General features: G+C 52.6%; 1 protein-coding gene across 1 annotated transcript; it reads left to right on the top strand.

The window, feature by feature from the left end:
* Positions 1 to 1,399: 1,399 nt before the first annotated feature.
* On the top strand, positions 1,400 to 13,515 carry BAHD1 (bromo adjacent homology domain containing 1). The gene is made up of 6 exons (XM_086613537.1): positions 1,400 to 3,035; positions 6,286 to 6,647; positions 8,609 to 8,768; positions 9,833 to 9,909; positions 12,271 to 12,362; positions 13,326 to 13,515. Exons 1-6 carry the CDS (start codon positions 1,400 to 1,402, stop codon positions 13,513 to 13,515), a joined length of 2,517 nt encoding a protein of 838 aa, XP_086469663.1.
* Positions 13,516 to 13,770: the final 255 nt, after the last annotated feature.

Here is a 13,770-nt window from a genome sequence, read left to right on the forward strand (position 1 = left end):
ATGTAGGAGCGCAAAGGCACGGTTAGCCTTGTGCTGAAAATGGAACCGGAACACTAAAAATCAGGTGTGGTTTGCTGGATGAGTGGGGCAGCCAGCACGTGGCTGGAGGGGCTCTCTGGATGGTGCTACTCATCTTCTGTCGCTTGCTTACCAACTACTTGGAGGCCATTGAGTAGTAAGCTCCTACTCGTGCTGTGGTCAGAAAGCCTCAGATGGACTCGTTGCTCGACTAGGTGAGCGGACAACCTCGGTTACTGATTTTGAGGGTGAAGGCAATCCGTGGTTTTCTCCATTTCTTCTGGTTTTGATGCTTCCTGGCCCTGGAGACCTCTTGCAATGCGTTGCTTGGAGGGAGCCATCCTCCTCCTGGGGCTGTGCCTTGTGCCTTTGCAGGAAAAGTTTCCTCTTACGATAAATCGGAGCCGGACCATTTCTCTAACGTTCTCCCTGACTGGGAAAGTCCAGATGTGCTGAAGCTATCCAGTCTGCCAGCAGCTTTGTTGGGGCGCTGGGGCTTGGTTTGCTCAGCTGTGCCTTCAGTGAGGCTGTTCCTGTCCTGGGTGCAAATTCTTATTGCTTTTTTTTTTCTATTTTAGTGATTTGTGTTGGCTTTGGACAGTGACTTGACACAGCATTTAAGTGAAAAGTAGGAATAACATACAGATGAGTAGTTCTTTTTCCTCCCACAAAGGTATTTTTAGGGTGTCTCTGCCGAACGTGATGATTTGGTGGTTTAATGTCCACAACGTTTGTAAAATGCAACTGTAGGGAACTGCAGACAACAGCAGCGGGTAGCCAGGTCCTAACCTGCACAGGGATTTGCATGTATTTAATTTATTAACGTTGGCAGATCTCTGCTTAGTAGACCAAGTTTACTTTTCACATGGGTAGGTGGACTTTTTGTTTTTCTTTTGTCTAACTGGTTCAGAAAACGACACTGAAACAGCCTGCCTGTATCGACACGCAAGCAGTCAAATACCTGGCATTTCTCTCTGCCATGTGCCCTGGACCAGTGTCCAGGTCGGCTTTAGTAGGTTTGGTGAGAATTTTTAAGGTGTTAGAAACAGCATCGATGTAACAGGGAGAGTATGTGGAGCGGGAGCTGGGCAAAGCTTTCTGACCATACGCTGGTTTTCCCAGCTGCTGTGACATTGGCCATCACTGTCTTGCTTTTAGCTACTGTTGTGTTCTATGGCTTAACGTTAAACCACGTCTCATGGCATCCTGTCTCTTCATTGGCTTAACTGGCCGTCGCCCAAAAAGGCTCTACTGTGTATAGAAAGAAGCTTCCCCAAATATTTCCTAATTGGCAGTTGGTGCTTTGTGAGGAGCTGGGTCCCTCTCAGCGATATTGATAGATGTTTTCTTCTGTTCGTTCGCAGGATTGGACATTGATCCTATGACGCATGCCCGGAAGAAACAACTTTTCCTTCTGAAACATCCAGCTGGTTCTGCTGGCCGAGCTTCGTCGCCAACGGGCAGCGGGAGGATGGACAGGCCCGAGGCAGAGTGCGGCGAGCAGAGAGACGGAGATGCCACCGAGGCTCCGAACGGTCCGAGTGGGTTTGTAGGGACGAGCAAAAGCAAGAATTTGCACGAGGTGCGAAAGACGTACCCGCTGCGGAGGCGGCTGCTCCCCTCGGTGAACAAAAAGACCTGCAAGGTGCTCCTCACCAGGCTGGAGGATGTGGCCGGGTCTCTGTCGAAACAGACCCAGAGCTGTAAAAAAAAGGACCTTCCCAGTTGGATGGAGGGTTTGGGATCTACTTTGTTCTCCGAGCAAGTTCAGCCTGTGGGAGCAGGTAAGAGTGATTCATCTGGGGAAAAGTGCACAATAACTTATCCGGGGACAGAGCCAGACCTTGACGCTGCGCCGTCGGAGCCCAGGAAACGGCGGCTGGCCTCGCTGAACGCCGAGGCCGTCAACAATCTGCTTTTTGAGCGGGATGATGGCTTGTTATCCGGCAGGCGGTTCCGGAGGGACTCCGTTAAAACCGGTGGAGACTGTGCCGTTAAGAGCTTGCATTGCAAAGCTGGTGACAACTGTCCTGCGCTGGAAAAAAACGCTGTGAAAACAGGTAAAGGGAAAAACCGGCACGAGCCCGGCCAGAAATGCAATAGCTGTGACCATTCACTGGATGAGGTCTTTGACGATGGGACAAAGAGGGAGGACGGTGCCGTCTCCTATCATCCCACCCCAAAGAGACTGGCCAGCCTGAATGCCGTGGCCTTTCTGAAGCTGACCCATGAGAAGGACCAACCCCTGAAGCAGAGGAGTAAATCGGACGGAGAGGGCAAGTCCGAGAACCACTGTTCAAAATCCACGCTCAAGTGGGCCAAAGCCGGTCGGAAGAACTGCGTCAAATCCAAGAAGGAAACGGCTAGCTTGAAAATGGAAGGGCAGCACGGCTGGCGAGGACTTTCTCTGGGTGCTTTTGGGAAGGGGGAGCAGCGGGACTCCTCTCGACTCTACGGGGCGACAGAACCCGTCCCGTACGAGTCGCTGTCGAGCTCCTACGCTAGCACCGAGGGTTTCTACCACAGACTGCCTTTGCTCATGGGTGGACAAGCTTCCATGAAGCCGGAGTACGGAAGACCAGGAGAGAAATCCCCGACCCCCAAACAGGAATTTCATCAGCCCTCCTTTCCCGTGCAGCAGTTCCCTCCCTTGCCTGTGCCCGGAAATCACACGGATTGTGGATGTCTCTACGAATCCTCGGATCTGACTCCGCTGAACGGGTTTTACGTTTATTATGGCCAAAGTGGATACAGTGGCTACTCTCACTGCTCCGTTTACCCCAAGGACGAGCTTTCGCAATCCGCTACCTGCGAGGGGCTCTTGGTATCGCCCGGTTCCTTGCCGTCAGGCGCTCACTTCCAGCCACTCCACTGGTGTAACTCTCCGTACTGCTGCGGAGAAGGAACGGCGATTAACAGCTACAGCATCTGCGGAGTCGTGCGCGTGCCGGAGGGCAGGATGGGCAGCGTGCACGCAGGGCGGAACAGCTACCCCTACAAAATGCCTTTTGCAGCAGGTAAGGTGCAAAGTGCGAGCAGATGTCGTTCGGCGTTCCTAGGAGAGGAGGGCCGGTTCGGCGCGGCGGCTAACGAAGGTATCCGGTTGCCGGGAGGCGAGCTCCCTCTGCGCGTGGCGCGGATCCGCTCAGCAGCCCGGCTGCAGCTCGGAAAGAATCCGCCATCCACCTCCCTTTCCCCCCCCTCCCTGTTTTTAGCCCTGAGGGTTTTTCCCACTGGAAAGGTCTTATTGGTGCGGAAAGCGCAGAATGGATGGAAGGACTTGGGCAGTGAGAAGGTGACTCACGACTTGTCGTGCCGAAGCTCACCGCTTGGCTTTGATCCGCGTAAAACGGGCGGGTTGGAGTTCCTACGAGCTCTGCGAGGTTTCTCGCTGTGCCGCTCTGAGCAGAGGGTCTAAAGCACGTGGGGCCGAGTTACTCCCCCGTTCCCAAAAGCTCGCTCTGGGGACCACAGCATCCTTGCGGGATGAAGAAGCCGGCGTCGCCTCGCTCGGTAGGCTCTCACCGGTGCAGGCGGTCGGGGGGCCGCGGGCTTTCAAGGCGGTGGTGGTGAGACGTGGAGGTGTCACGGGTCCCTTCGAGTCTGCTCTTCGGACAGACGCTTGAGTTTCACCGCGGCGATAAGAGTGCCGGGTGTGATGCTGGTCTGGCCAGTGGTGGTCCCAGCTTTGATCCGAACCAGCACCTGAAAACGAGAACAAGTGGCGGCGTAAGAGGCGATGCAGTTGTTTGCCTGGCTGTCTCCTGTCCGCTGCCGGTGTTCAGTCTCTGTCCTCCAGCGCGCTTCGTCCCAGAGCTTTGCCTTTGCTATTGAAAAATATCTGTTGAGATATTTAAAACTGGATTGTGGTGTGGGGATCGTCAGACACCGGTTCCTTGTAGGAAAGCTGTGCTGCGCTGCCGTTTGCGAACGGCACGGTCTGCAGAGGAGGCTGCTGCTTCGGCTGTCGGGAGCGTGAGCATCGGTGTTTCCCTTCGCCGCGTGCTCGAGCCAAAAGGAGCCGTGACTTACCCAGTAAGACAGATTTCCAGGGAGATGGATGAGGTTTGGGTTCAGCCCTCGGTTTGAGCGAGGCTTTGTCATCTTCTGTTGTAGGAAACTGCCGAAACTCAGGAGCGTTTGGTTGAAGTATAATTTCCGTTTTCCCGAAATATCCCGCTGCCACGGTGCCGCTTCCTGCAGCAGCAGCTGGACGGTGTTCGCTGGTGGCTTCCAGCTTGCAACCGGTTCGTGTCTGAGTTTTCCGTGCGGTGCCCTGAGGCCACGTCAGTCTGCTTTGTTCCTGAAATTTTGCACGCTGGTGCCTCTGGCTCCCCGAAACCAGAAGGATGCAGGTGATGCAAACGTTTTTTGGGGAGCTCAGCCCTCCCTGCCAGCTTGGCCTGGCAGGGGCAGGTATTTACTAGCAGCGTGTCACCCCGCTGCTGATCCGATTCCCATCCTGTGAGCAACCTTGATTTACAAGCCGACAACACCGGAATGATTTAGACTTTTTGAGGATTGAAGCGTGTAAGGAAGTCTCCTGGAACATCAGTGGGGACTTATGCTTAGGAGTTGGTGTTTGCATATGTGTGTGCCTCTGAAATCCCATCCTTCCCTAGGATGGGTTATTTTAGGGAATTAAAGGCATGCTCTGGCTGCAAGCAGCAGGCTGCCATCGGAGAGCACCGGGATCCAGCTCGCTGCATCGTGTGTCTCCCGTTGTATCTGCCCTAGTTGGTGTGTTCGAGGCGTTCCTATGGAAATACCAGTGTTTGGTAGAAATCCAGGGATCAGGCTGTAGCCTCGGGCAGCCGTGCTCTGCCGTGCGCAGGAAAGGGGCATCGCTTTCCCCGTCCCGTTCGCAGCGTGCCATGTGAAAGCAGGGCAGCGGGGACGAGGTCGGAGGGGCTGCAAGGGATGCTTGCGAGGGCAGCTCTGCACCACCTTCCCAAACTTGAGTGGATACTTTTGCAAAGCTTCATCCTGCTTTAGCTCAAGCTTGAAAACTGCTTTTGTAAGCAAAATACTCGGGAGGTGATTCATGGCTCCGTGGGTCCTGCACTTGCCAAGCCAGGCAGGATACCTGAACTCGCATCCCGATGCCCGGCTCGCGGCGGGAGCTGCTGCGGCGTTGGCTGCTCGGGGTCAGCGATGCCTGCGACGGTCCGTCGCTTTGCCGCAGCCCTCTCGGGGAGGGTCAAGTGGGAGACAGGAGGCAATAATTTCCTGTTACTGCCGGGGGATCGCAGCAATTATTCAGCTGGAGCTTGGTGACTTCAGATGTTTTTTCACTTTTAGATTGATTTATTTTTTTTTTAGCAGCTCTGCAGCAGCGCAGTCCCACAGACGTGCTGGGACGTGCTCCACTCTGGAGGCATCTCCTGCAGGTTGCCCGAAGCTGCCCACTCGGTCACCCCGGAAAGCCCACTGTCAGATTTAGGGAGGAGGGATGTGTTGTGTGTTGGTCTGGGAGCTTTCCTGCTGCTCACGGTAGGTGATTCAGATCCCACTTGCTCTTGTGGGACACGTGGGCCTGGGTCGAGGGCTTGTTTCGTGACTCCCGGAGTGGTGCGAGATGTTCTGGGACGCTTTTGAGATGTTCTGGGACGCTTTTGAGATGTTCTGGGACGCTTTTGAGATGTTCTGGGACGCTTTTGAGATGTTCTGGGACGCTTTTGAGATGTTCTGGGACGCTTTTGAGAGGTGTCAGTGACTGGCTAACGTGTCGTGGTTACCGCGTCTGCTGTAGGGACGCGGTTTTGCTGAAGGCAGCAGCGTGCATCATCTTACATAGTTTTGCTCCACGTCGTTTCGTGTTTCTGGAGTTAATTCAGAGAATCTTCTTAATTTTCCCTGATTAGCAGAATTTGGCTTTTTGAAAGAAGCTGGCTGCTTCTGCTGGTGTGGTTTAATCCTTCCCGTCGTTTTGATAAGCCTTTTATTTCTTTTATACATATTGACAGGCTGGAACCGCTTTGGACACCGGCCAGCCTTGTGCGTGTTACTGGCTGGCACGACTTCGGGGGATTTCAGATGGGTTTGTTGTAGTGCGGTGTCGTCGGCAGCAGCATGTTGGAGCATCACAGGCTGAGAAATGTCTTTGCTTTCAGAATCCAGCGACGGCGCAAAACGAAGCGTCTTTACTGCTATAACACAATAAAGGGAATTTCGGGGGAAAGCGGTGGTAGTTTAGGACAGTCTTGATTGCGTAGTCATCTTGTATTCCAAATGACGTACGTGCCTCTCTTCTTCTCTTCCCGTTAGAAGGCTGCAAGTCTCTGGACCAGCTGAACCTCACAATCCCTGTGGCAGGGCACCCCGCGTCGCCTGCCCACCCGCTCTCAGGATGTCCTGTACCCAGCGTGCCACCGGCTGCAGAACCCGTTCCTCATCTGCAGACCCCCAACTCTGACCCTCAGACCATGGCCCGAGAATGTCCGCAGAGCTCGAAGCCTCCCAGCGGCTCCAAATCCGGTCTGCGAAATACTACGGGCTGTCTCCACGCCTCCGACAGCAAAGCGGCGGGAGGTCATTCCCACCCGAAGCAGCAACGCATCAGCAGGCGAAGAGCTACCAACGGCTGGATCCCCGTGGGCGCAGCCTGCGAGAAGGCTGTCTACGTCGTGGTAGGTGTCTGGGGAGTCCTGGTTTTCCTGGGTGTAGGGCTGTACCCGTTTGTGCATCTCCAGGGCACTGAGATCATGGAGGTTTGAGGGTGGTTTGGGTCTTGCTTCAAGGCGGAGATGGTCACTAGATGCCATCTAGAACCTCTTGGACAAACGAGTAGTGCCTTTTGGCTGCGCTTCGAGGCCGAGCTGCCGTTGGCTTTGTTTTTTCTCGCCTGCCTTGGTGTTGCCTTGCACAGCGTGACAGGTGGTTTGGAAAGGAAGGAGAACCTGCTGCTCCGGTGCTAGCGTCAGCTGAAACGCCGCGATGACGAACGCTTCTGGCTCCGGCGTTTGCGAGGGTGGCACCTGTTGAGCGCGCGAGAGAGAGTGTCCTCCAGCTTCTCCCAGCTGAGTTGGGGCAAACCTGTTTGAGCAAACGAGGGAGATTGCAGCCTCGTTACACGGAGCCGTTGTCTAAAGGTGGTTCTTCTCTCTCAGAGTGTCTGTAGCCCAGCAGGCATCTCCTGGAGAGCACAGAGGACTGAGGCAGTATCCTGGCTCCCAGCTGGAATTTTTCTAGCACCCAGTAACGTATGTGGTGGCAGGGCCAGTCACTTCTTCAACGATTTCTTGTCTGTACTTTCCTGTTAGTTGTCTTCAGGGGCAGAGACTGGCTCCTGCGAGATGGGAGATTTCCTGCCAGAAAATTCAATTAGCTGCAATAAAGTCCACTTCAATTGAGAGAGAAGGCAACATCCTTCGTGTTATTAAAACAAAAGAGCTGTGGACTTGAAATCTGGACCCACATGCCGTCTGGGAAGGTGGGACAGGGTGTTGAGCTGCGCGCAGTGAATGTTGGCAGCGAGGGGAGCCGTGGTCCGAGCGGTCCCTGTGCCGTCGCTCGATGCGGTGGTATAACCTGGAGCTGCCAAGAGCATTGGCCAGGACAGGTTTTGTAGCTTCAGCGCTGAGGGTTGTGCCCAGCACCAAGGGCTGTGCCAGGATGAAGCCCCTGAAAGCCAGAACAGGGTCTCTTGGGTCCGTCACTCAGACCGTGGCACTCTGGAAGGAGCAGCCCACCGTTAATCTCCTTAAGTCGCAGCGCTCCCGATTTTGCCTGGGAGATCTGGCAGGAGGTTAAACCCATCCTGGTCCGACATTCTGAAATGAGTTTGCAGAGCAAAAATAAAATAAAATAAAAATTCCCGGTTCATAGTCCAAAAAGCGATCATTTTGTGATGTTAGGGGGTACGAAGGAAACGTTGGCAATCTCATTAAGGAAAGCTTTATGCACGGCCTCCCTGCCTCTCCCTGCCCTGTTCATGTGAAATATTTCATGTTTTATTTGTTTTCTTACAATGTTTGTATTGGAGAAGCTCTTAGTATTCAAAACATGCCTAGTTTTCCGTGTCTTTGAGTATGAAGGAAATACACACCTACGGGGAGGCAGATAAAATGCTGATTTTTCTGAAGGTTGTTTTTTTTTTTGCATGCAGCATTGAAGGAGCAGTTGTTTCTTAATTCAAAATAAGGGTATTAATTGCAGAAATACGTGCTTTTGTGAGACTTGCTGTCCCGCTGGTGAGCTCCTCCTTACTGCCAGCTCTACGTAGGAGACGTAGTTGTGGTTTTCTTCATTTGAAAGCCATGGCCGCGTGCGACCTGCGAGCGCTTGGATGCTGTTCCGCAGTGAACTCCCTTTACCTGTGAATGCCCCGCGCGTAGAAAAAGTAATTTGTTTGATCTTTGTTCTTATGAACCAGCCTGGTGGGAATAGAGATGCCACGAGTGGTCTTATGCTGTATGACTTCTCCTGCGGAGCTGTTGGAGCAGAAGATCTTGGGTCTGAGTAGGCTGAGGCTGGTTTTCAGTTGGCAGTGGGACCGAAGGGGTCTAGGATTGGGGTTGCAAACAAGAAACTGTCTCTTTGCCCGTACGCTCAGGTCGCTTTGCTCTTTGTGTCTGTTCTGATGGCACAGAACGAACCAGAGCCGGCCGTTCGCAAGAGCTATCAGGCTGTGGAGAGGGACGGGGAGATCATCCGGGTACGAGACACCGTCCTCTTGAAATCGGGGCCCCGGAAGAAGTCCATGCCCTACGTTGCGAAGATATCGGCGCTGTGGGAAGACCCCAAAACAGGTACTGTGCCAAAGAGAACGTATCGCCTCTGTGCTCAACAGGGGAGGGTGAGCTGGAACCAGGGGAGTGATGGATCTCGGGAGAGCCGCGAGCTTGTTAGGGCACTCCACTGCTGCCAGGGCGGGTGATGAAGGGGAAGGGAATAGCTCCATGGTTGTCATCCAGATTGTTCCAGGAACTGAAATACTCTTTAATCACTAGCCTGGGATTGGTAATCAAAATCTTCCTGGTCGTGAAAGCACGTAATGTCTGCCAAGTGCCCATCTAAGCAACAGTCTCCTTTATTATTTCATTGGAGCAGACATCTCAGGAGCTGCTGTTTACACAAACGCTCTGTCCGACATCTGGGCTGGGAGCGGGTATGGAGCACCTGCAGGAGCTCTTGGTGGGACCCGAGTAGAGGCACTGACTGGAGGAATGTGGGTTTGATGTTAAGGTCTCGTGTCTGACTAGTGATACCTGAGCTGAGGAAGCTGTGCCAAACATTGCAAAGTACAGGTCTTGCTTAAAAATGAAAAGTTATGCATAAAAGAAGTGATCAGCACGTGGTGAGGCCCGTCTTGGTCGTGTCATCCTGTGGCAGCAGCTCTGGCATTAGCCTGGGAGTTAATGCTGCGAGTACCGAGCTTGGGGTGAGCATCTCTTCCAGCTCCCGGTCTGAACAGAGACTTTTCAGATGGAAACGTTCAGTTTTGTATTTTTTTTAGGTTTTGGGGTTTGTTTTTTTTTTTTTGGTGCCTCACTGACCTCTTTGTGAAGGTGTAACACCACCAGTAGAAGGGGGTGAAGGTGTAACACCACCACTAGAAGGGGGTGAAGGTGTAACACCACCAGTAGAAGGGGGTGAAGGTGTAACGGAATAGCAGCACGACCGCCTCCGTACAGCTTCGTGCTGTAACAAAAGGACACCTCGTCCAGCATGAAATATTTATCACGGCACAGCTGCCCCTGCGGGAACACCACGGGAGTGAAAGGGATGAAGCGGGAGGAGGAAGCTGCCCATCAGTGGGAAAACACTGCGAGAAAACCAAGACTTGACATAATTTTAATAAATCTTCTTGCAGGGGAGCTGATGATGAGCCTCCTGTGGTATTACAGACCGGAGCACACTCAGGGAGGCCGCAATCCCAGTATGCACCAGGTGAGCATCCGGATGCGAAACGCGGGGCGAGGGTATCCTGGTGCGTCCGTGTTTCTGCAGGAATTGGGGCTTAGCCTGAGTATCTCCCTGCGCTCCTGGGTGGCCTCGAGCTCAGGGAGCTGAGCTTCTGTTTTGAGTAAAACGGAGCTGTCTCTTGGCTGCGATGCAGCTGTTGCCAGATGTGTTGAGCGGTGGTGTCCTGTGTATGGGCTTTCCCCCAGTTTATTGTCACGTGCAGAAACTCCGGGCTGTAACAGAAGCTGCTGCGTTCTTTATGCGGCCGCCTCTGTTAAGCTTTAATGTTCCTCCCTTTAATCTGAGAAAAGCCTGGGCATTAAGTGGGAAAATGTTTTGACTGCTGCCTTAGGAGTGAGGAAGAGGGAGTTTGTACTGAATCAAGACCAGACGCCTTTCCAGGTGAACTGGAAAGAGCTCCATGCAAAAGCTCCCGCTGCAATTCTGCAGGACGTCAGAGTACCTATATCACCTGCTGCCTTTTTGTCATCCGTCCCTCAATCTGCCCCTGAAACTCCACAGACTTGCTTAATTGGCTGCATCATCCTTGCCCTGTATAGATTTACGCTGAGAATTAAGGGCTGGCTGGAGGATGTTGTGCCACTCTGACAGAGTTCGCTTTTTAAAAGGGAAAACGTGTGAATCATTACGGCTCCACGCCTTGGGCTGCTTCGCATGGGCTTGCGTGGGGTGACAGAACAAGCTGTTTTTAAACTGAGAATGGAGGATTTACTGCTGTTTTCAACTCCCTAAAATACTTGGTGCCTTTTTCTTTTTTTTTTTTTTTTTACCTTTTTTTAAGTAAAGGGGTGGGGTGGAGGGGTGAGAGCAGGACTAGGGAGCAGCCAGGGAGTTGCACCTGCCTGACTTGCAGTTTCTAACCCACCATGTGGTGCCTTACAGCTTTCTGGTCCGTAAGTGGAGGGTGACTGTATCTTTCGGTGTAGAGAGTGCCAGTCATCTGGCCAGGAGGAATTAAGACAGTTTTTTGCACACCTGCTTAATTACACAAGACCTCAAATGAGAGGGTGCTGTTTGGGCTGAGTAGCTGGGAAGGACTTGCCAAAGATGACTCAGATAGTTTTGATGTAAGGAGTGTAAGAGGAAAACCCCAACGTGCAGAAGCAAGGTGTGGCCTTCTCAGTTTCTCTGGTTAAGCATGTCCCCAAACGGTGACCCTTTTTTTGAGTCTTTCCTTCCAGCCTCCTTCCCCGGGGCTGTGAGCAGAACCAAAGCCTGCAGGTGACACTTCCACACTTGTGCAGAGCATCCTTATTCCCAGAGATCATCTCTGCTGATCTAACCACACCTGAAATTCTTCCAAATGGCTCCGTCTGGGTTGCCCCATATCTAACCAATCCTGCCTGCTGCAGAGCCAAATTTTCTAAATTACTCTGGGGAAAAAAGGCTATTGCTACTTCCCTCCCGAAACCAGCCTTTGTAATTGGATTGGGATGAGGAAAGGTTGGAGAAGGGATTCCTTTAGCTTTCATAGAGAGACAGATGAGAGAGACTGGTCGTGTGTCACAGGGTAGCAGTGAAGACAGCAAAGTGCTGTTCAACCTGCATTTAAATTCGTAGCTGTACAAATGAATTGGAAGGGTTTCCAGCACAGGAAAGGGAAAATGAATGAAGAACTTCCCGAGGAGCTCGGAGGAACGCGTGGGTGGGGAGTGCTCCGACCTGCTGCCTGCCGGAGCATCGCTCACTGGGTTTTACGGGTGCTGTCTGAAGGCTCCTTCCACACGGAGCCTGTGCACAAAGCCAGGTTTTGGATAAGCTGGAGCAAAGGCACCTCTTGCAGGGCTTTTCCTCTTTCTGAGCCTGATGAGCCCAGCCTTCCTCCCTCTCACCTGTCCCGTTGTCATTCCCAGGCATTGCAATAGTGCTTCCAAAATGCTGCTTTTATTTTTTTTTTTTCCAGCGTAGCTTTGCAAAAGCTCATCTCCTGGGATGCTTCCTAGCGGTGGCCCCGAGCTGTGTGTCATCCCCAGGAGCAAAGAGGAGGCTGAGTGGTGTAGCTGCCGAAGCACTTTTGTAACGTTGGCAGCACGTGTGGGGTTTGGACGCTTTGGCCTCACGAAGCGTGCTGGGCAGGGTTAAACAATGGGAGAACTCATAACACTTTGCTCACATGTTGCTGGATAAAATTCTGGTGCACGCTATAAATAGGTCTGAAAACACCTGCAAGGTGTCTGGGTTGTATGTTAGTGGCTCTCAAGAGTATCTGCTACGAGCATGCTTTGCTAGAGTCCTCTCTAAGGTGACTGGTGAAGGTGTGGAGCTGACCCTCCCTCCCTGGGGCTCCTGGCCAGCCGGGTGACCTCTTCCTCCCTTCTCTTGCAGAATGAGATCTTTGCGTCCCGGCATCAGGACGAAAACAGCGTTGCCTGCATCGAGGAGAAGTGCTACGTGCTGACCTTTGCAGAGTACTGCAGGTAGGTGGTGCTCTCAACTCGCTGCTGCTCCCCAGACCTCGGCTGGCTCCAGCTCTGGGCACTCTTTCCACTTCCAGCCATCACCCAGCAGAACCATCCCAGCCCTACAGACTTTGGTCTAGCTTTTGCTGTTAAGCTCTCACTGATGGAATTGAAGCTTCGTCAGTAAGAACTTCCCAGCATCCCTATTCAAGACCGCCATCCTTTGATGGATGGATGTGCAGGGCAGGATGAAGACAGGGGTTGAATGGACACACAAATCCATTGTGCAAAATAGTGCTTTAAATCTCTCATTCTTCCTGGCCCTCCTGCTCCTCGCCTGGGGCTCTGCTGTTTGAATTTCGAAAACCAAACTGGTTTACAAACTCTTTATAAGCTGAATTTTGCTCTTTCTTTTGAAAACTCAAAAAAAACCACCCCTCCAAAAAAACAAAACAAAAACAAAAACCCCATAACAACAAACAAAAATCCCCAAACCAAAAACCCACCAACCAAAGCTTTGGATTCAAACAGCTCATTTCCTTTCTAACAGCCCAGTCCTCTGGAAGTGTTATTGGCAGGAATTTTTTCGTGCTGTTGTGGGTCAGGTCACCTTTGAAGGATGTTCCCTGACGGCATCCCGAATTCTTTGTTTGCCTAAAAACCAGCCTGATGCATAAGCCTTTTCTGGGGCTAATTAAGAAAAAGGAGGCCAAAGCAGTGAAAGCGAGGTGGATTAATTGCCGTCGTCTTTTGTACTGTACGGAATCCACCGGTACAGAAATATAAACCTGTGCTGCTTCCCACAGCTCGGGGTGGGATCAAAGCAGCAGCTACTTCTGAGTTCTCCTCCACACTCCTCCTCTTCCCCTTCCCCCCCGATCCTGGGGCAGCCGTGGTTGTGCTTCCAGTGAGACAGACGGACACCAACAGCGGGAGGTGAGTCGAGTCCGCGCTGACCCTTGTCATGTAATTGCCTTGCAGATTTTGTGCCTTGGCAAAGCGTCGAGTCGAAGGGATCCCAGGCAGGAAAACCATTATGGTTCCTCCCTCGGAAGAGTACTCCACACCCCTGCACCGCAAGGTGCCCGAGGACACTGACCCCGAGCTGGTTTTCCTCTGTCGTCACGTCTACGACTTCAGACACGGGCGCATCTTGAAGAACCCGCAGTAGCACCGTTCCTCCGTCGGAGCGCGGCGAGGACGAGCGGCGGCGGCGAGCCGACGGCGGGTGGACGCTCCGGGACATCTGTGCGCTCCTGACGGCTTCCCTCGTGCTGCTCGGACTGCAGGGCGCGTGCAGGAGCAGATCCCTGCGGAGGAAGGCAGCCCTTGAAAGCACAGCACTTCATTAAAAGCATAAATGAAAATATATACGTATAAAATAAATATATGTATATAGATATAGGTACTTGCATATGTAAATCTA

The sequence above is a fragment of the Tauraco erythrolophus genome, chromosome 6 (assembly GCF_009769465.1).
Source record: "Tauraco erythrolophus isolate bTauEry1 chromosome 6, bTauEry1.pri, whole genome shotgun sequence".
In the NCBI taxonomy this organism is placed as follows: domain Eukaryota; kingdom Metazoa; phylum Chordata; class Aves; order Musophagiformes; family Musophagidae; genus Tauraco; species Tauraco erythrolophus.